This window comes from Tachysurus vachellii, chromosome 4 (genome assembly GCF_030014155.1).
Source record: "Tachysurus vachellii isolate PV-2020 chromosome 4, HZAU_Pvac_v1, whole genome shotgun sequence".
In the NCBI taxonomy this organism is placed as follows: domain Eukaryota; kingdom Metazoa; phylum Chordata; class Actinopteri; order Siluriformes; family Bagridae; genus Tachysurus; species Tachysurus vachellii.
In genome coordinates, this window is record NC_083463.1 from 15,872,168 (window position 1) to 15,892,738 (window position 20,571).

Sequence of the window (20,571 nt, forward strand, 5' to 3'; positions counted from 1 at the left end):
AACGTTCATGTAAACCCAATTATTGTGAACTTTTATCCCTAGAAGAACCAGAAGCAGGCGCCACCTGTGCCAAAGAAGCCTGGGAAGAACAAGGCAGTACTGAACCGGGAGAAAAGCAGCGAGACGGCAGACAAACAGAGGCAGGAAGCCCGCAAGAGACTGATGGCAGCCAAGAGAGCGCAGTCGGTCAAACAGAACTCGGCCACCGAGAGCTCAGACAACATCGAGATCTACGTCCCCGAAGCCCAAACACGCCTCTGAGAAAAGAGAAATGAAGAAACAGGCCCACAGCTCACCCATGTGGAGAGGGGGAAGAATGAAAGGGAAAGGGAGTACAAGAGTGAGAAGACATTCGAGCGCTTCACAGATCTGCTCTAATATCAAATGCAAAATGCTCTTTATTTTGGTGGCAGCCTAAAATTGAGAGAGGTGAATGTGGAAATTGTGAACAGGCCACACAAAGAGCTTCTCTTTTCAGAGACTGCCAAGGAAAACCTCACAAAGACATTATTATTATTATTATTATTATTATTATTATTGTTATTACTTATAATTATGTCACCTAAAGTCTATATCAGACTGTTTTAAATGTTCTATTATCTTGAATAAGAGATTTAATCTATGTGGACTAAGGTAGCCACACTTGGATTTTTTTTTTTTTTTGCCCTTCATCACCCCATCCAGTAGAAAATCCTCCTCTGAAGTTTCCATACACACACTTGCTTGGAGGATTCCTTCTTGCGTGTGCCCTCTCTGAAATACTCGTCTTCCTGTTTACTAATTTGGTTTATTGATTTCAGCCTCTAGTGCAAGTTATAGAAATTGTGTCTTTGCGCTAAACAGTAACAGATAAACAAAAGCCTGTTAGAGTGGAAAAGAATGGTGTAGACATTTAGGCCACTTTGTTATTTCACCCAGCTGGTTTTCACTCCTGCTTTGACTTTTTTATTCATGGTAAACTTTCATACCATTTATCGGGTGCTTGCGTAAAGATACCGCACATGCACTCCATTTTATCGGAGCAATAAGTACGACTCTTATTGAAAACGTAATTAAAAAGCATAAGCAAAATAAAAACCACTGATTAGTATTAAATGTAGGACGTTTTGGTGGATTTTGAAGAAAGTATTGCCTATTGTATTATCTTGATATATCTTGATCATATAACAGTGATCTAGTAATGTTTGACTGAACCACAAGACGTACAATAAAGCTTATTGTCCCTTTAATGATTATGTTTATACCCAATTTGCATTTAGCTACAGAAAGTAATGAGAGAAAGCATGTTTTAGTTGTTTTAAATATACTTGCCTTTCATTAAATACAGTTAGAAATGTCACTTTTTCATACTGAAGGTAGAAACTCTGTTCTTTCAGGAATGGAGGTAGGGCCTCATCATCACAACAAACCCATGGCCAAAGTTAGTACTTATTTTTTATTTATTTTATTTTTTTTGCTGTAAGAAAAATATCTGATCATGAAATATAAGTGATTAATGAACTCAATCTAAAATGCACACCCTGATTCAACAATCGTTTTATTTAATCAAATTCAGGCATTCTGAAGCTGTGTAACATTACAATTCACAGTTAAAACAATCCTACAGTCTATGCAGTGACAGCATTTCTCTCTGGTATTTGGGTCCTACATCGTGTGAGTTGTCCTGAGAATGTGGCATTTATTCTGCATTTCACAGTCTGTTTTTGTTTAGGATTATTTTTTTTTTTTATTCTAATTCATTTACTTTGTTTATCTTGTTATTTATCCTCATTGAAGTTACCTGTCTGTTTAAAAAAAGGATCATTAAATTCTGTTGTTTTATATGGATTTGTTAGGTGTCATTTCAGACTTTTTCTGGTTTATCTATAACGAGGACAGGATTTCAAACAGCAGCTTTAATTGAGCTTATCTAATTTGTATCAGGATAGTGTTGTAACAAAACTGAAATTACAAGCTGCATCCACTTTCTTCAGTATTGGGTAATTTATCCACGCTGCTTTACAGGCGGTTCATTGTGACTCTTTAGTTATTAGTCTAGCACTGTTGTGCTTAAAGCATGCTGACATTCCTAAGGAGTAATGCCAGTACTTTTGGGTCATGGGCAACAGGAAGCTGATAACACTTTTGTTACAAAATAGCTCCAGGCTATTTTGTCAACACGCAGTGGGACATGCTTTATTATTTTTTCATGAGAAATTAAATTTACATTCAGATATGAAGACTAAGCAATGCAAAAATTCTTTTATTTGACACGCTCCATTTAAAAAGGGACATATGTGCATTTTAACTAGAAAAGGCCCATCCATTGGCCCACCTGCTTTCTTTAAACAGACCCACACACACAAACACTCTGTAAGGTGAAATGGTTGAGTGATTGGCTCCCTTTGTCTGCAGTGTTGTGTGTTAGTCAGGCCAGTGATGGCTCCCTTTGCTGTTTGCAGTAATGGTGTGAATGGGATCTCCTCTCTCACTCTCTGCCGCTTCTCTCCATTTGGCTCGGGGGTGAATCGTTAACGCCTGTGGCTTTGTGTGCTGATGGCCTACAGCTTATCCCTCCACAGGGTTTAAAGACATGTCTGACAAATCCCTGCAGAACTACTTCAACAGCCCAACTTCTAAATAAGGTGAATTGGGGTTTCAAATTGGTTAGTGAAGTTTGCTTATTCTGAGTCTGAAATCAGCTAAATAGAGTTGTGCTCTCTGCAGGTTAGAACAAATCGTGTTGGGAAAGAGTCATTTGTATGAATCATCGTTGCTTTTATGCTGTCTTCTTATTACACAATAGCAAAGACAGCTGTTTTTTAAATTGCAATTCTCAAAATGAATTCTAGAGAATAGTCCATGAATGGTTAGAACATAAGGGGCAAAAAGCGTCACCATGAGTCGTGGCCAGTATATAGAATAATCAGCACTGTCTAAAGCACATTAGCTTGTCATCTGAATTTAGATGAATTTCTATACAGATGGGGCAAAGTAAAACATTATAATAAATGTATTCACCGAAATTAAATATTGGACAATTGTAAGATTCAATCCTTGATTCAAACAATGACGACTCAACATGAACCACATCTACAAGGCTTTAAATACATTAGTGTCTGTTACACTGCAGTTAGGAAGAGGAAGACAATGTAAACACAGAGACGAATGGTTTCGGATTTCCCTCTTTATCTTGCAGATCCACGTTTTCATCATGTTCACTACATTTCAGTAAGTTCTAATAACATTTTTGTGCATATTGGATTACTTTGTCTTTGTTCATTTAAAGTATTTACGTTTCCAGCTTTGCAAAATTCTTTTCTCAGTCCTTTGTCACATGAACTAGAAATGTTCTTAGATCTTGCATCTGTTCCTTGATTTCATGTACTCTAGTCTGATTGTATTTTATTTCACAAGTCTGTTTTATTGATCATGTATGCAGGCTTTCCATGGGATTACAATGGCCCAATACACTCCATGTCATCGTTGATGCGAAGTGTGTTTAAAAACTGGGAAACAGCAGTCTGACAGCAGAAAAACCCCACATGCGGAATTGCGGGACAATATTTTGAAACAACTTTCAATTGAGAGACACTCTGGAAAGACCTCTGGTTTCTGCCCTGCACACGCTGCTTATGTTCTAAAGTTTTTAATATACCTCTTAAGTAACTGACACGTGGCACAATTCTGGTAGGCTACAGCCAAGCTGGGTTAGAGGAAGCCCAAATGCTGACCCTGTACTGACCTGCAACCTGCACTCGGCCATAAGTGTACACTTCTACCTGGTTTTTATCTAACCTGCAAAAAAGAAAAAAGAACTAGGCTTGCTCTCGATACTTTGTCTTTCTCTGGCTAAGTTTCTTTTAAATCCATTTGGTTAATCTACAGGGGCTATATTAAGGGGTCAATGAGAACTCAGTATTCAATGCAAGTATCTGTAGCAAAAAAAAAACGACAACAGATAATTATTCTAATAATTGATATTTTATGAAATAAGCACATATTTTACTGACTAGGATTTGTTAGATATATCTAATTCTATTCTATTCTAAATCAGTTTTAGGCTGTGTATGTCAGGGTCTTTTGTTTTAGTAAGAAATACAATAAAATGGACTTAAGTTAACCATTGATGTGTATTGGCTTTGTCCTTTTGCCCTATGCTCAAGTGCAAATCTCTCAATCCACACAACTGCAAAGGATATGATCAATCCCAATTTGATGGGTGATGGGTTGGCAACCTGTGCAGGTTTTGTCCCCCTCTTGTGCCCCAAGACCCTTGGAATAGGCTCCAGGCTCTCTGTGACCTTTATCTTGTGTAGAATAAGCAGAGCAGAAAATGGATGGATGTATATGCGCGCACGCACACACACACACACACACACACACACACACACACACACACACAGCACTACTACAGTACACGTCTACACCTGACTTAACTTTATCATCTTAATAATAGCTTCTTAATTGTTGCCAATTTGTAATTTATATAGCCACAGAGAGGTTACTGTTTAATAGTGGGCATTTCCTGCTCTTAAAGCTTTAGCTTTATAACCTTCTAATTTGGATGAATCAGAGTTTAAATTTAACAATGATTTCTGTTTAATAACCATTAAAGTGTCACTTTTGCCATTTTTAGTATTGCTAGATTGGGTAGTCTTACCATATTTTTGTTTTAGTGTTTTACTTTATTCAAGCCATATGGAAGTACACAGGACTTTCTACGTCCTTTCTCCAACTTTCCTCAAGGCCTTGGGGCAATGTATTACAGTAAAGTGATGACATGCAAGATAATCACCACATAACATGCAGTTCAAACCAGAAACAGTTACAGTGCAACATGGTACAATATAATATGCCGAACAAGTTGACCCAGTACAATAAATACAAGACAGTAAGTACAACACAACAGCTTTACCAGCTACATGCATTGTAAAATGAAGCATACAAAAGTATGATCACTTTAGGTGGGAGCTGTGCAAAGACGTTTGACTTGTGGGTATTTATTCTGTAGGAGTTTGGGCTGGGGGTGGGTTGAGGCTCGAACTGTAACTCTGGTAATCTACCCCTTCTTTCTGGTCACTGTGCATACAACACATTCCTGCATGTGAAAGAAAAAACAGACGGCAGGATAGAGTGAGATTCAACCTGCGACCCCTGCTCTCTAGTGGACAGTGTTGGTACTGCAGGGAGGCCTACATTACATCGTAGATTTACTGTGAAATAATAATCAAAAGAATGTAAACAAATGATTAGCTGAACAGAGCGGTGAGCGATATTCACAGTGCTGATCCAGGAACCTTTAAATAATGAGTGAAAATTATAATCAGCTCGTTTGTACATCAGTGATACATCTGTGTACCTTGTGTACGTCACTGTTTAAAAAAGGGTGGTGTCGTGATGTGTGGGGAAGACGAACATTAAAAGGTAAAGTACCTGTGACTATAGACTATAGGTGAGATGATAGGAACAAATGTACTCTCCCAGGCACGCACACACACACACACACACACACACACACACACACACCTTTTAAACCTCTCTGACACATCCCACTATCTACATCTTGAATTATAATAGACATTTCAAACCGAAAACAGTGAGGTTGGTTGTAGGTTGTCTACATTACACTATCAATGCACTTCAAGAGAAAGTTTTTATGTCCAGATTAAATGTAGCCATGTACACAGAGAAGCTAAGGACAAGATTCATATTCAGCCACAGATTAAATATTTAACCACAAAATGTTATGCCTCCATTAATAATAGCAAATTATATATATATATATATATATATATATATATATATATATATATATATATATATATATATATATATATATATAAGTTATACACATTAAAACATGTAGTGATTGTCTGCCACAGCTGGACTGTTCATTAGTCGCTGATGATGTGGAGGTGTATGAAGCTTGGATTTGCGATTTGATTGGCTGATGAGGCTGAAGGGGCGGGGCGAAGTGCTCTGTCACTGACACAGCGCTGGAGGAAAACGGCATTGCAGGTAAATCGGGACTCGTTTGTCAACACCATTTTTTTCTGCTTTCATTAACATGTGCGAGAAATGAAGCGGTAAGAGAAAGTAACGCTGCTCTGGTCTGAGTTTTGGGGTAAAAAGAGAAACGCGGACGGTAAAAAAACACGTCTCCGGTCGAAAGAAGCTCCCGTTGTGCGAGCGCTTTGTGAACACGCTTTTCTTCTCCGAGGAACTTCGAAAGCTGTGGATTTTTTTAAATCCTGAAACCCAATCTAACAAAGGATGAAATCTGTCAAAAGAGGTAAACCGAATTTTCTGCTGTTTTTACCATTTTATTTGGTCTTTCTTTGTAGTCGATGGGGATTAAAGTTGGAGCGAATGTGGATTTTAAGAGGAATGTGGCTTTTTTGTTACGTGAACGCGGCGTGTGTTTGTGTTTGAATGTGGACGGATGGCTAACTGGCTAAAGCTAAACGTCTCCTCAGAGCTGAGCGTGGTGTCCATCTGCTGCCCTAAAGAACAGTTGGACGTGTTCGAGAGAGCGACTGTGTTTAAGGGCTTCTTACTATCAGGACTTATGTTGGATTTCTTTTAGCTTTATTTAGTCTTTTGTTTAATTCTGTTCTTTTTGTGACGTGTGAAATCTGAATCTGACGCGTGGAGTTAGACGGGATTATAAGAATATCGTCTACGTTGTAGGCAGTTACGTGAACTTCGACAGCTTGCTGGTTAGCACAGTTGAGTCAGTGGGGAATTCCAGTTTCAGATACTGGACGGTGTTTATAACGGTGACAAACTGCCAACATTTGTTGCGTGCCTGGAAAAGTTTGTCGTCACTGGCGGCCGCGTGGTTCACGCGCTTTGTCAGTTAAAACCATTTCCAACGGATTTTCACACGGTGCTACAATCCGGATTCAAATCGCTCGGATATTAGCTAAACGTTGGTGACGATAACCATGTAGTCCCTTTTGATGTGTGTGCGGTTTGACAGATCAGTGCTATAACTCAATTCATCTCACACAGCCCCCCCCCCCCCCCCCCCCCCAAAAAAAAAAAAAACACAATAGAATTCCTTTCATTTCTCCCCCAGTTGTTTTTTTTAATGCGCTTTTACCAGATAGTAGCTGTGTGCGTGTCTGCACGTCAGCAAGGCCAGTTTGGAGTATTTGTCATCGCCACAGGCGGCAGATTTTTTACAGTTACCGGTTGTTGGATAATAAAGTGAGACTGACGCCTGTCTGTAACGGGTACATGAGTGTAGCAGCTAGCCAACTACAGCATGTCCGGGGAGGGGGAGGTTGTCAGCTTTGGAAGGGTAAAGGAGCATAAAACCCGTCCTTCCTCGAGATGGATACCCCACACACACACACACACACACACACACACACACACACACACTAAAGCCCCTTAGTACTTGAGATGGATAGTGAGCGCGCGCGCACACACACACTCCTTTGTTGGGGAGGAACGCAGGAACTGCCACATTTCTGTCTGCTCCTGTGGGCTTCGGGTTACACTGAGAGAAACACAGGAGCCATACTAGCACATTTCTGCACCATTGTTCTCCCTCTAAACCTCTCTTTCACTGCTAATATTCAGCGTTTCAAAAACATCATAAAACTACACGGGCAAGTCCGTGCCTAGTTCACAGGTATTTTTATTCCTAAGTGCTAGCTAAAACATGCCCCAGCAGCACTTGAAGTTTAGGTCACTACATGCAGACCTTTTGCTCGACGTCGAGCGGGACATTTCTTAGCCAACATGTCAACAAGTAACTCAAGCCGACGTTTAAAACGTTGTTTTCCTCCTTTTACTGCTGAGAATGTTGAAGTACGAGCAATCGGAGATGCTAATTTTACTCAGATTTCTGTTTCCACCCTTGGGCGACTTTCTTCAATGAATCAGTATGCCTGAGAACAAAAGCCTCTCAGATGTTAAAAACCTCTCCACTGTTGTTTAGAGACAGACCTTTTCAATTAATCTTTTAAAAATACATTTCGACCGTAGCCTAAACCGAGCAACTTTCTCGTTTGCTTTGGAGTTTGGGAAAGTGTGGAAAGATTCAGCATGTTTGTAGCTTGGTGTGGTGAATGGAGCGGAAGCGTAGGGGGATGAAAGGGAGGAAATTAAAGAGTGGATAGATTCACTCCTACTGCTCATCTGAAGAGAACTTGCCTTGACTTAGCTAATCATTATCTCAGCCCTCTGGATGTCTGCTCCAGGCTTTTGTAAGAATACTTATCTCGTACAATTCTGTACCAAACAAGTTTTTCCCATTTGGGTTTAAAGCCTAAATCGTTTAGGAAATTTAGTCTAATTTACAATTAAGCTTTTGATTCTAGGATTGCATGTGCTCCTATTTCTTGACCTAGATTTCCTTCGGAACACGATAAAAGAAAGATGCGTGAAAAAGTTACGAGCTGTCTGGAACCGTGTTTACATGATACAAGTGTTATTTAACCAAGGACGGGCTGGCATCACGTTTTCAGGGTATGGATAAACAATTCCCGATTAAATTGCAGTCACAATTTTTGGCTTTGACTAGAGCAAGATTCTTTGATTTTGCAAATAAAAACATGTAGGCTGTTTAAGAAAAACTCTTACGCTATGGTGGCTGTGTGTGGTAGCAACATTTTCCTAGCAGCTGTTTGTGAATGACAGCTCATCTGCATTTTGAATTGCCGATTTACTGCTCATTTGTATAACAATAGCCCAGTCCTGAACTAAATAACTGCTATTTAGTGTGTCACTTTTCATTATAGTAGCATGTCAGAAGCAGAATGGGTCCACCCAAAGTTAAAGGGAAATGATAACGATAATATTAATTTTGCCTGCTGATAGAATTTCATACACAACTTGTGTGTGTGAAAACGCCTAATATCTCACTGGCACTTTGACTGAGATGGCATGTGCAGCCAGGACTCGCTCACCCAGTTCATTTTCCATTTTACACACAGCTTTTTCTGGCATTGTTTCATCCCCCCCTTTTTCCCCTGTGGACTCGGTGCACATTGGGTCTGTGTTTGTGGTCCAGTGGTACAACGTCTAGAGTAAATTTTACTGCTGTTATGTAATAACTGAGTGCAAGTGCTGCAGAATCAGCCCTGTTCATGGAATTGCAGCGAGTTATTTTTGAACAGTACTGTTTCAGACATCTGTAGGTTTTAGGCTTCATAGTTACTGTGTGAGCTTTCCGTTGCAAGTAAAGTGTGTTTTTAGCTCTTCATATTACCATGTTCTTCCTTTAAATGTACCACCAACCATCCATCTATTGAAATGTAAAGCAGATCTTCTCCAAGGGAGGTCAGGCCTTTATATGCAGATGTGAATTTGATTCACTGTTTTCTCTTGTTTTAACGTGATTCTTATGTAAAGTCCATGTTGTATTTGTGCTGCTTTTAAAAACTAACCCCGTTTTTATTTCAGACCAATAATCTCTACTGTTCCCTTGAATCCCATAGCATTTGAAGAGGAGCACAGCGGAGAGACAGAGTTTTCTGCCATGTCAGACAGTGATCCCTGTGAGGATGATGCTTACCCACTCAATCTTTCCACCGGTGCCCGTGGAGCTTCTGCTAAGCGCCGCCGCCGGGGGAACCTGCCAAAAGAGTCGGTTCAGATCCTAAGGAGCTGGCTATATGAGCACCGTTTTAATGCCTATCCGTCTGAGCAGGAGAAGCTTAGTCTGTCAGGACAGACCAATCTCTCTATCTCGCAGGTGAGCTTTTGTAAATTTCTTCTCAAGGAACATGGTTTGTATTTTCATATTCGTGACTTTAACAAGTTAATTCCACAGTATTCCTATATATTTAAATACCCAGATTTATCTGCAGAAACTGGTGTTAAAAACATGGTGTCTGAGCTCAGCCATGTTCTGTCTTTGATTGTGAGTCAGGAGCCGTGTTGTTGTCAGTGTGCAGGAATGCAGCCTCTGAGGCCCTTGTATTGTGCTTTTGCATTTTTTCCCTCCAAACTCCATTACAGCCAGCTGTTTGAAAACCTGCGGTTTGCAGTCTGGCCACTAGAGGGTGCACACATGTGCACAAGGCTGTGTGTTGTGGTGCATCAATGAGCTCTATTTATAGTCGGTTTTCAGCCGGTCAGACAACAGATCCAAACAGTAGTTTACTTTCATTATCGTAAGGACAGAAAAAAAAACACATGAAAATCAGACAAGGAATGTGGGTTGGGTATATAATTCCAGTGACAAGTAAGACTTAGTCTGCACTGTAATGATGTTTGATAAATAAATGTCATAAACGAGAAGACATAAGTTTGTATTAGTCTTCATTATATACACTTGCTTTAGTGTTGGTATATTCTTTGGCTCATACTTATTTGACACGGGAGGAGATCTGAGGCAAATTATTTTTTGGAAAAACAAATATGCAAAAGAAGGTTCCTCTATTTCCCTATCAATTATTTTGCCTCCAAATTCAGAAATCTTAATCTCTGTCTCAGGCAGTAATGTTTTCTTACTAAGGAGGGCCATGTATACATGACCTTTTGGGTGTAGAATTGAAGGTAATTCTGAAGGGAGAGGGTGCATTTAGCTGTATTTATTCTGGACAAAATTGATTATTTTTAATGCTGTCTGTTTCAGATCTGTAACTGGTTTATCAATGCACGACGGCGACTTCTTCCCGACCTGCTTAGGAAGGATGGAAAGGACCCAACTCAGTTCACAATCTCCCGCCGGGCCAGCAAATCTGACAGCCGGTCAGTTGGCTCCGCCTCCCCTGAACACTCCACCCCTCCACTTGTTCCGGCACCTCGTCCCTCTGTCATTCGCCCTGCCCCCACGTTGGACCTTAGCATGCTGGGTAATACAGCAACCGCCATCTTGACTGGAGCTGGCTGCTTAGTGGGATCCAGTCTAACAGGGCGAGACAGTGGAGTCCAGACCCTCATGCAAGTGGACACTCGTGGCCTGATCAAGAAAGAAAGTGTGAATGGACCTTCTAGTCTAACTACTATTCCAGGCTCTTCAAGCAGCCCAAGCCTGGGAACGATGAGTCCTACCGTGGTGCTTTTCAACACGCCGCCCCCTACACCCCCAGAGCTCTGCCCACATGACTTCAGCGACCTCAAGCTGCTTGTCGATGCAGCTCTACAGAGAGCAGCAGAGCAAGAAAACCAGAGACAGAAGGAGCAGCCTTCAGCTAGAGTGCCCTGTTCTGTTCCTGTATCTGCTTCAGCAACAGGGGCTCCAAATAGGAACATGGAGAAAGAAAAGAGCCGTGAAAGCCTGAGCTCCAGCATCAAATCTGACTCTGCTCCCAGCCTGCAGGAGAAAGCCATTCTCCCAGTCTCTGTGCCTGTTTTAAATGCTTCTGCTTCTGCTCTTCCTGCCAGCGAAGCAGGCGTTAGCCTGCCGGTGGTTCAACAAAGAGTTGCCGGAGCAGTGAATTTTCAGCCAAATGGCGTATGGAGTGTGGTCAGACCAGCTAGCCCACCCCCAGCCAGCGTGTCACACACCTGGAGCTCACAGCACACACTCCATGCTGTCAGAGAAGCAGTCAACTGAGAAAATCAAAATCATGCATATGCATTTATGAAGGACAAAAAGCAACAGCTGAGAAAAGGACATTCCACACAACCAAACCGTGAATGCAACACCTCTCTGCTCTAGGTTCTTATTTGGAGGAGGTCGTCTAGAACTTATTTACATGGGAGAAGACCGATGGTCATGTGGCTGCAATGTGACCGTTGCCTTGACGATCTCCAATTGTCATGGATGTGATGTGACTGTTGCCTGCCGACCAGCTAGAAACGGAACATTTCACTCAGATAACTCAGTTGTAGGTCATACACTAAGGTTACTTTTGATTGACACAAAGGATGTGTTTTAAGCATCAAGCCTTTTTACAATTTTTAAAAGACTTTTCCATTCTTTTCACTACGTGAGAATTATTTTGGGTCCTCTTTACCATTTCAGCACAACACCAGCTGAGAACATATGATAAGACTCAGCTTAAAAGGAAAGTAAATCTTGTGGGTTTAAAATCCCCAACAGGACATTTCCAGATATGCCCCAAACAGTGAACTTTCCACACACAACCTGGCAGAGTTGTGTTGTTTCTCAGAGTTTGTATCTAACTGATAGGCAAGACATTTCTGGTTTATTTGCTTTTAGGACTGCCCTTAGAAGTTACACAAGTGGCCTTGCTCAGTTTTTGCCTTAGATATTGGTTCTTGTAGCATTGGGTGATTATTTCAAAGACATCATATCACAATACTTGTTTACATGATACATGGTTTGGTTAAGAGAAAGTTCAATTTGAAATACAGAACACTAGTGAAACAGCACACCCATATTACCCTCAGAAGAGTCTGTTGTGATATGATGTAACACAAGATCTACCAGATGTACTGTTTTTGCCTGTATGCTCTAATGTCTTGGCTTAGGGCTAGATTAGTAGACAATTATGTAGCATGGTTAAATATTTTGTATATGACTCCTGAATGCTCGTTGTGAACCAGCATGATACATTGAATGACTCAGTGGTGGGCTAGATGTCAGGGAGAATACAGGGCCAGACTTCATCCTGCTGAGTCTAAGAGCTCCACTATAGTTCAAAAACCCCTGGCATGCTGCAGCCTTGTTTGTTTGATACCTCATTCCAGTGGCTTGAAACCACTGCAAATGGGACCACGACTTCCAAATATCATCTTTCTTTTCTGTGTTTGTGTGGTCACTCATACATTCTGCACTTTATTTCCAAGTCTGTATGTTGCCAGTACTTCAAAACTTTAACAGTTTTTTTTTTGTTTTGTTTTTTTATTGTTCAAACTTTTTTTGCCTCCTCGAGCATTGTCTCAGTGAGGTAAGGTCTAAGGATGAGGGAGAGGAGACAGACGGTTGGGGAAATTGATTGCATTGCAGATAACATAGCTCAGCCTGATCGTTCCTCTGCAGTGATATGGCATGAGACAGCAACAGAGCCGCCATTGATTTCCTGAGAGATGCTCCTTCCTATCCCAGACAAGCTTTAACTTCTTTTGCTGAATTAAATGTGGAGATTTTATGGCGCTTTAAGGGCGCACAGTGTCTATTTCCATAAGAGATGTCATAAATTCATTTGTGTGTCGGAGACAGAGACGGGCAGATTATGTGAGAGAGAGCAGGATTAAAGTATAGGTTACGCGGATCAATGTGATGAAAGTGGAGAGCAGACACTATCAGTTTTATTTTCCAGATTCACCAGTAGTGTTTTCATATCCTTAGCTCATAATGTTAGCTTGTTCTTAGGTTTAAATGTTATTTTGTGAGCTGAGGAATGCGTTATTCTGCAAAGCACCTTTCACAATGCTGGTAATAGAATGGTGCACAGCTGTGTTCAGAAGAGTGAAGACGTCGAGTATAATAGCCTTGAGATCTGTTTCAGAGCAGGACTGTGTGCCTATGAATGTGAAAGATCGCTGTATTACGGTGCTGGCTTTTTTTTTTTTTTTTTTTTTTTTTTTTTTTTTTTTTTTTTTTGTGGATTATAAGAGGGGGTAGGAATTTTTTTTTTTTTTTTTTTTTTTTTCCCCCCCTTCTCCCCTAATTGTATTTTGGTTCCTCCTAATGTTTCTTACTGATTTTAGTTATTGTCACATTTTATGTTAGGGGTCCATGTTTCTTTCCATGCCCAAGTTCCATGAAATGTATCGTCTTTTTTTTTTCCCCCTCAGTGTTTTTGTAGCTTTGTGGCTGAATGAGTTGTAGTCACTGTATTCAATGCACACCATCCTATTTTACCTCCAGTGGTGGAATTTGTCTTACTCTCCCAGTTGTTTTTATATTTCCTAACTTATATATTTGTGAAAACCCTGAAATTTCGCAAACATCTACCATAATGAGCTAACCTGTATTGTCTGCTTGTTTTATGGTCACAGTCCTGATTAAGTAAGGTGGCCTCTAATCTGCCCTGTGGCCTCTTTTGGAGGTCTGCCCTCATTTTCTGTAATATTGTAACAATTTCTATGTATTTCCTTTTTTTATTATCTGATTGCGTTCAGTCTCAGGTTAAGTCAGTTGTTCCTCTTTTAGCATAGATTTCAGCCACTGGGGAGAAATGTGAGAGTATTAGAGATCATTAATGTGCTTTAGACCAGTGTTTTGAGATGTTTGTTTGTAGCCCAGCATAGGCTAACTAAACAGGAGAAATTGGCATAATAATATGAAAACTCTGTTAAAACCGGTGTACCACTACATGGAAAAACCACTGTGAGCTTTCCGTTAGTTACTGGGTTCCTGGAACAACATTGGGTACTGGATGTATACGTATATTTTTCAGAGATGCTCTATTTTTTCACTTCTGTAGAATGACTGATGTTGATATTCTAGATACCGTGTCTATTTAGTCAAGAAGGGGTCTTGTAGATATAAAGCGCATGTCTATCGGGTCTGGTTTTTTATGTATATTAAATGTGTAGCGCTCTCTCTGTCCCTCTATATATGACCAAATACTTTAAGATGGATATGAATAGTATTTGTTTCTTACATTTCCTATCAGTGTATCAAGTTAAAGAAAAAAAAAAATATGGACAGTAAACTTGGCATTTGTGCCTTACCTGAGAACAAGAGAATCTTCCCAGCTTTTCTAGAAATCTTTGGACTAGTCTGTGCAATATCTGCCTTAAACTTGTGATGTGTCCTTCTTTTTGTACATTTCAGAGAAATAAAGTACAATTTTCATATAATTTGAATGTCTCATCACTGTGCTTGAGGGTATTTAATAAAGAGGAGTTGCCAAATGTTTCCTAATAAGAAATCAGATTTTATTGAATAAGATAAGGAAACTGTCTCCCTTTAAAAGATGAAGCAATAATAAATTTTAATGTGATGCAAGTGTTGCTTATTGGTCCCATCACAGTCTGATATGCTTATACATAACGTGGCATTCTGTTTTAGACTAGTAATCAAAAATTGGGTGGTGTCACCAAAACACCTTCCTCCTTAAGTGTTTTCTTACTCTTGTATGACAGAAATTTACTGACCGTCATGTTTATATTACAGATTGTGATGTCTCACACTTTTTGTTTTTATAGTCTAGAGTCAAAACTCTTCTTTTAACTCAAGTTTAGACAAAACGGAGTTGGCTCATGTCTGACCGTTACAAAACTTTTCCCAAAAAATGCTGCACAACTATCTTCTTTTATACATCTTACAGGCAATGCTTAAACATGTTTATAATTTGTTTAATAAAAATGAGCTTCTATATAGAATGCACTGTTGTGAGGTATAAACTCTGGACATGGGTTGTGGAAAGCATAGTTAGGTCTATAGTGGAACTGAACAGATATTTTTAGATTTTGATCACCCTAAAAAAAAAAACTGAAAATTTTCCCAGAATTTTCACACGAACCAGTGTTTCTATCAGTTTAATCTGACCATGTTACAGTGGTTTCTCTCTGAACTATAAAACAATGTTCTAGTAACTTTTTTTTTTTTGCTAAGATGTTTACTTCATATTACCTGAACTTCACAGTAACCAAATGAAACTATCGAACATCTGCAGAATAAAACACACCATTCTGAGCACTGTATAATTCTTTAAATCATGTGGACCTGTAAGGGGGGAGGGGGGATACAATAATCACAGTTTAATCTACACAAGTGCAAGTAGCCTATAATTAAAATGACTCATTTTTGTATTTTGGTTTAGGTTATACTGTAATGCAATCGTGTTTCTTGTGCTTTTTAACTTTACAGCAATTTGTATTTTGTTCTCCTTTTATGAACACGTTTAGTGTAGGTAAAATGCACTCGGCTGCCAGGCTGAGAGTCTCTAGAGCTTTATATGTCATCCTTGTCCTTCGCCCCGTGTTTCAGGATGCGAGTGAATTCGGCATAGTTGAAGTTGCCTTTCTTGTCAATGGGAGCCTCTCGGAAGAGCTCATCCACTTCCTCATCAGTGAAGCGATCCCCCATAGTAGTCAACAGCTCTCTCAGGTGATCTTCATGAATCACACCTGCTCGGGGGAAGTGAAGGTGTTCAAGTCAGAGCCAGAGACCGTTTCAGCAAAAGTGTGATGAAATTCACATTCAGAAATTCTAGTAAAACACTAAAACATATTCAGGGGTCTAGAAAAATATTTTATAAAGTATATTTTAGCTATTATATTGTACACATTTGTTGAAGGATGGTAAGTATTTTACTTAGAAATAGGCAAGAATAATTACAAATAGAATCTTTTAGATAATAAAATAAACTGTGGGGAGTGAGTGTGTGCTTTACTAATATTTTTGAATCCAAAACAATCTGATAAATTACAGAATTGCATTCCTGATTTGTAAAGGTTATAAAATGCAGTATTTGTCTCACCGGATCCCTCCTCATCAAAGCAGGCAAAAGCATTCCTGATCACATCCTCAGGGTCTGTTCCGTTCAGACGCTCTCCGAACATGGTGAGGAACATGGTGAAGTTGATGGGACCAGGAGCTTCACTCATCATACCCTCCAGGTAGTCATCAGACGGGTTCTTACCTGCACACATGCACAAGACAAAAGCAAGTCTATTATTCTACTGTAGTAATCCTGACATATGTTTTGATACCACAGCGATTAAAAATGTAGCAATTGATTTTGCAGTAATGATGATGAGTTTAGGTTCAGATGTGAAGTTAGAAAATTCCACATATTATAGACCACAAACATTATACATATAATGGTATAATGGTGTTTTTTTCTTTTACTAACATACCCAAGGAGGCTAACATATCATGTAGATCCTCCTTGTCGATGAATCCGTCCCTGTTCTGGTCAATCATATTGAAGGCCTCCTTGAACTCCTGGATCTGGGATTGGTCGAACATAGCAAACACGTTAGATGTGGCCCTCTGTGGCCTCTTCTTTGTGGACTTCCCCTTGGCTCGTTTGCTGGACATGATGGTGGCTTACTGAACCTGGGGATGAGGTAAAGCTATAATGTAACCAGCCATGTAAAGTCAAACACTTTGTGGTAAAAAAAAGGACAAATGTGTATAAAGACCTGCGTATTAACATGTGATCTTTAGTGGTGTCCAACAGTTATTTTAGAATGAAATACAGAGTTGATGTTTTTTTAGTTTAATTACTGTACTTTATTCACTATTTTTATTTCACTATTTTTTCAATTGTTTTCATTAGATAATCAGTTTTCACTTTGGTTAAAGCTGTCCAACATTACACTCAAGATAGCAGTGCTCACTTCATGTCTACCTAAAGGGCCAGAAAATAGTTCATGAGAAAAGCTTTTTTATGTGCAAACAGTGAAACTTTGCAGTTATTCTTTGCATTTGAGGATGTTCTTAAATTCAAAATACATTCTCGTTACTGCATTAGCAATGTCTCTACTGCATGGCCTACAACTACCACCTTCCCACAACAAAAACAAAAGCACTTCACACATGCTTCAATAGAAAATGTTTTATTTTTTATAAAAAAAGAGGTTTCCGTTTTAATGACACAAATGTCAGCATTGCTTTTCTGATTGATGGAATCATGAGAAAGGAAACATAAGGGTGGTGTCATCCTGTCACACTGAGGCTTCTGGCTCTGTCTGATTGCCGACTCATTTAACTGGGACATTATACAAAAGCCAGGAAAGTTGACATGCAGCCACAGCTCTTGCCCACATTTGAGGCAGTTAAAATGCCTGTAAATTCTTCAAGCATGCAACCAGACCAAGCCTGCTCTGCATGTCTCTGTGTGTATACATGCAGGTAATCCATTAACTATATGCTTGATCTCACTTGAGAAGAAAAACTATTCTTTTTTTTTTTTCTCAGTGAAGACACACCCAGGTCCAAAGCTCAGTCTTCCTTTGTAGATTAGTTATCCGTACTATTAAATAAAATTATGCTTGGTGTGATTTGTCAAATTTTGTCCTACTCTACATTTGTCTGACTGTCCCACTGTGGCTAGGTTGGGTGTTATTAGTGGGTAAAGCTTGCAGACTCAAAAGACAAAATAAATCCCTGTCTACTGACATTACTCATTATACACACATTCCTCTAACCGTGAATCACACAGTCACTCTCTATCTCACTCAATACTACGCTTTTTTGCATCTTCTCTTCCCTCTCCCATGTGAGACCTCATTTCCTGTGTGAATTTTCGACCAAGGATCATGTTTCAGCTTCGTGTGACAAAAATAACTCCTCACTGAATCAATAGTGTAACAATATGCACAGAGCAGTGCCGCCTGTCAGGGTTGCCTTTTTCTGCTGTAAACTATAATGAGGTACAGTTCATGTTGTTAGAATTCCACCAGCTTGGATTCTGTTATATTACACACTCTGATGCCCTTGTTTTAATTTGGATATAGTGTCAGTATGTCATACAAATCTTATATAGGCAGAGGTGAGCTACCGATGACTCATAATATTAGAGAAGACCATGAGCTCCACATGGGATAATGCAGTGACTAGCACACTGTGGATGTGGATGCTGTCATTTCTATTTATGCTGATGAGCAGTTTAGATAAATAAGATCAGCAAAAAAGCTATTTGCACTTTCATATATATTAACAATTAAACAAACATGATGTCTTTTTCTGTTCCAAAGATTGATGGACAGCCTTCATTTGATAAATGCTGAATAAAATAAGCCAATCCTCATAAATGCCAAGTGTGTATAACGGCTGCTTTTTAAGCTTCTGCTCAGTTAAAAATAGATTCTCTGTGTGGTTTTTCCCTATCATAATATGTGGACTATTTTTTTATACCATGACACAATCCAGCTTACTGCTCACTACCCAGTTTGTTTTTGGGTGTATAAGAGAAGTAGGGGGATCTTCCACAAAGATGCAAATAAACCTGTTTCAAATAAAGGTTTTAAAACAGTTAAAGGACAACTCCAAATATCTGCATCATTTTCAGTTTGACACATTGACAGTAATCCTACGAAGACCTCCACAACTGCTCTTAGTCTTTTATCACTTGTCAATATATGAATAAAGGCTCAGCTTTGCCAGTATGATATTTAACTAGCTAATTGTTTGGGTTTTTTTTTTTTTAGATGATCCAAAATTTTTATTTTATTCTCTTTGGAGTTACAAGTGCTTTTGTTCTTGGTAACTGTTCCTTCAATCTCTTTTCTCACTCTCAGGCCTCTCCACATAGTCTTCCAACAGACAAGACCACGTTTGTCTTAACCTCTGACCCCAGATGACAGAATGGAGATTAGGAACAACATACTTCAGGCTACACGCTCGCTGCAGGTTCCATCCAAATTCTCCCACAAAGGCACTAAAAACAAACATCTTCACAGTAGGAGGCAGACAGTGAGGAATCCATCAGTCTAGTTAAAAGCGTATTTGAGAACAGCTGTATCTTTATGCACTGCAGATTTTTATTACTATTATCTGTTTAATGAGCTCACTACATCTTAATGTTATTCCTAACAGACAATTAATGTTACTAACAATCCCACATTCTCCCAACAATCTGCAGTGTGGGATACACATTTACTAAAGAAAGTTTTAGTTACACAGGCAAATCCTTTGCCCAGCTCACTCTAAAGACACCAAATTTCAGCACGGATATGTTATGCGTGCTGTGACTGATCCAAGACCAGCTTTGTCTACAAACATAACAGAACATCTCCATCTATTCACTCCAGTCATCAGCAGCAACAAATGCAGAGCAGTGCATTACCAAACCCAAAAAAAAAAACGCAGAATGAACTCCCTGCTCACCTTGACTTCAGGTGATGAAGTGAACGGCCGATTAAGCTTTGCCTGTGGGAGAGAGGGATGGAGACAGTTACTCTGTACAAAAGTTTGTTTAAAGCATCAGCTTAGTAACGCAGCCCTCCTATTTCTCTCCTGGCCAATCAGGGGTCCTGGTTTTCCAACAAGGGGCAGGGACTAAACAGGGATTTAGCCATATAAGGCAAAAGAATGTGGAGCTGCAGTCTGCCCCTTGGCTTGAACCCTGCAGAATGGGATACTCACAGGAATGGGGCCGAAATGACAGAAACACAGATAAGGATAGCTGCCTTATTTAGAAAAAAAGACAAGTGTGTGTGTGTGTGTGTGTGTGTGTGTGTGTGTGTGTGTGTGTGTGTGTGTGTGTGTGTGTGTGTGGGAAGGTTTACGTAAAATGGACAGAGAATATACTAAAGGTTGTACACTACAGTTTATATCACAAAACTACACAGATTCCACGAGCAGTGAAACACTCCTTAAAAAGGCAGAAGCTGTACATATGAGCATTAAGTAATGTGGTCTATGGTGATGTTGTTGTACCTTATTTCAGTAACTCTATACAGCTCCTGCTATCTTTCTATCTGAATGCCTTGGTGAATCCTAGTAATGCTAATGTATGATTAAATATCTTTCTTTCTTTCTTTCTTTCTTTCTTTCTTTCTTTCTTTCTTTCTTTCTTTCTTTCTTTCTTTCTTTCTTTCTTTCTTTCACTCTATCAGGCTTTTTGCAATGGCTTCAGATTCTGTATTATAATCTTACTACCGAATACCAACACAGTGAGTGACTGGGTGACATTATTTGATAGTAATGTTGTGCATCATTGTAATCAGATGTTTCTACTGATAATTTAATGTGTTTGTAATAAAGGGAGAAACGTTTGCTTACAAAGCAGTTATGAATGGGTCAATGGGATAAAA

The 20,571-nt window shown here is 39.5% G+C and overlaps 3 protein-coding genes across 6 annotated transcripts in view; 2 read left to right on the top strand and 1 right to left on the bottom strand.

The window, feature by feature from the left end:
- The window catches only part of dlgap4b (discs, large (Drosophila) homolog-associated protein 4b), a 36,441-nt gene extending 32,339 nt beyond the window's left edge, over nt 1-4,102 (top strand). For 3 of the 4 annotated variants that reach the window (XM_060868009.1, XM_060868006.1, XM_060868008.1), the window contains one exon: nt 43-4,102. In XM_060868009.1, coding sequence (XP_060723992.1) covers nt 43-261 — 219 coding nt within the window. In that variant the 3' untranslated portion in view covers nt 262-4,102. The remainder of the gene's footprint in view (nt 1-42) is intronic. The other variant, XM_060868007.1, reaches the window with a different exon arrangement.
- A 1,885-nt stretch (nt 4,103-5,987) lies between these two features.
- LOC132844508 (homeobox protein TGIF2) lies at nt 5,988-13,431 on the top strand. Its single transcript, XM_060868010.1, has 3 exons — nt 5,988-6,274; nt 9,435-9,691; nt 10,577-13,431. Exons 1-3 carry the CDS (start codon nt 6,256-6,258, stop codon nt 11,498-11,500), a joined length of 1,200 nt encoding a protein of 399 aa, XP_060723993.1. The 5' UTR covers nt 5,988-6,255; the 3' UTR covers nt 11,501-13,431.
- Nucleotides 13,432-14,717: 1,286 nt separating this feature from the next.
- Nucleotides 14,718-19,798, bottom strand: myl9b (myosin, light chain 9b, regulatory). Its single transcript, XM_060868011.1, has 4 exons — nt 19,643-19,798; nt 16,666-16,867; nt 16,287-16,448; nt 14,718-15,933 (listed from the first exon to the last, which is right to left on the bottom strand). Exons 2-4 carry the CDS (start codon nt 16,847-16,849, stop codon nt 15,758-15,760), a joined length of 522 nt encoding a protein of 173 aa, XP_060723994.1. The 5' UTR covers nt 16,850-16,867; nt 19,643-19,798; the 3' UTR covers nt 14,718-15,757.
- Nucleotides 19,799-20,571: the final 773 nt, after the last annotated feature.

Coding starts and splice junctions, on each gene's coding strand:
- LOC132844508 (XM_060868010.1), top strand. Junction 9,692..10,576: donor CCAATCTCTCTATCTCGCAG/GTGAGCTTTTGT, acceptor TGTCTGTTTCAG/ATCTGTAACTGGTTTATCAA.
- myl9b (XM_060868011.1), bottom strand. CDS start 16,849: ATGTCCAGCAAACGAGCCAAGGGGAAGTCCACAAAGAAGAGGCCACAG. Junction 16,449..16,665: donor TGATATGTTAGCCTCCTTGG/GTATGTTAGTAA, acceptor GCATGTGTGCAG/GTAAGAACCCGTCTGATGAC. Junction 15,934..16,286: donor CTTTGATGAGGAGGGATCCG/GTGAGACAAATA, acceptor TCCCCCGAGCAG/GTGTGATTCATGAAGATCAC.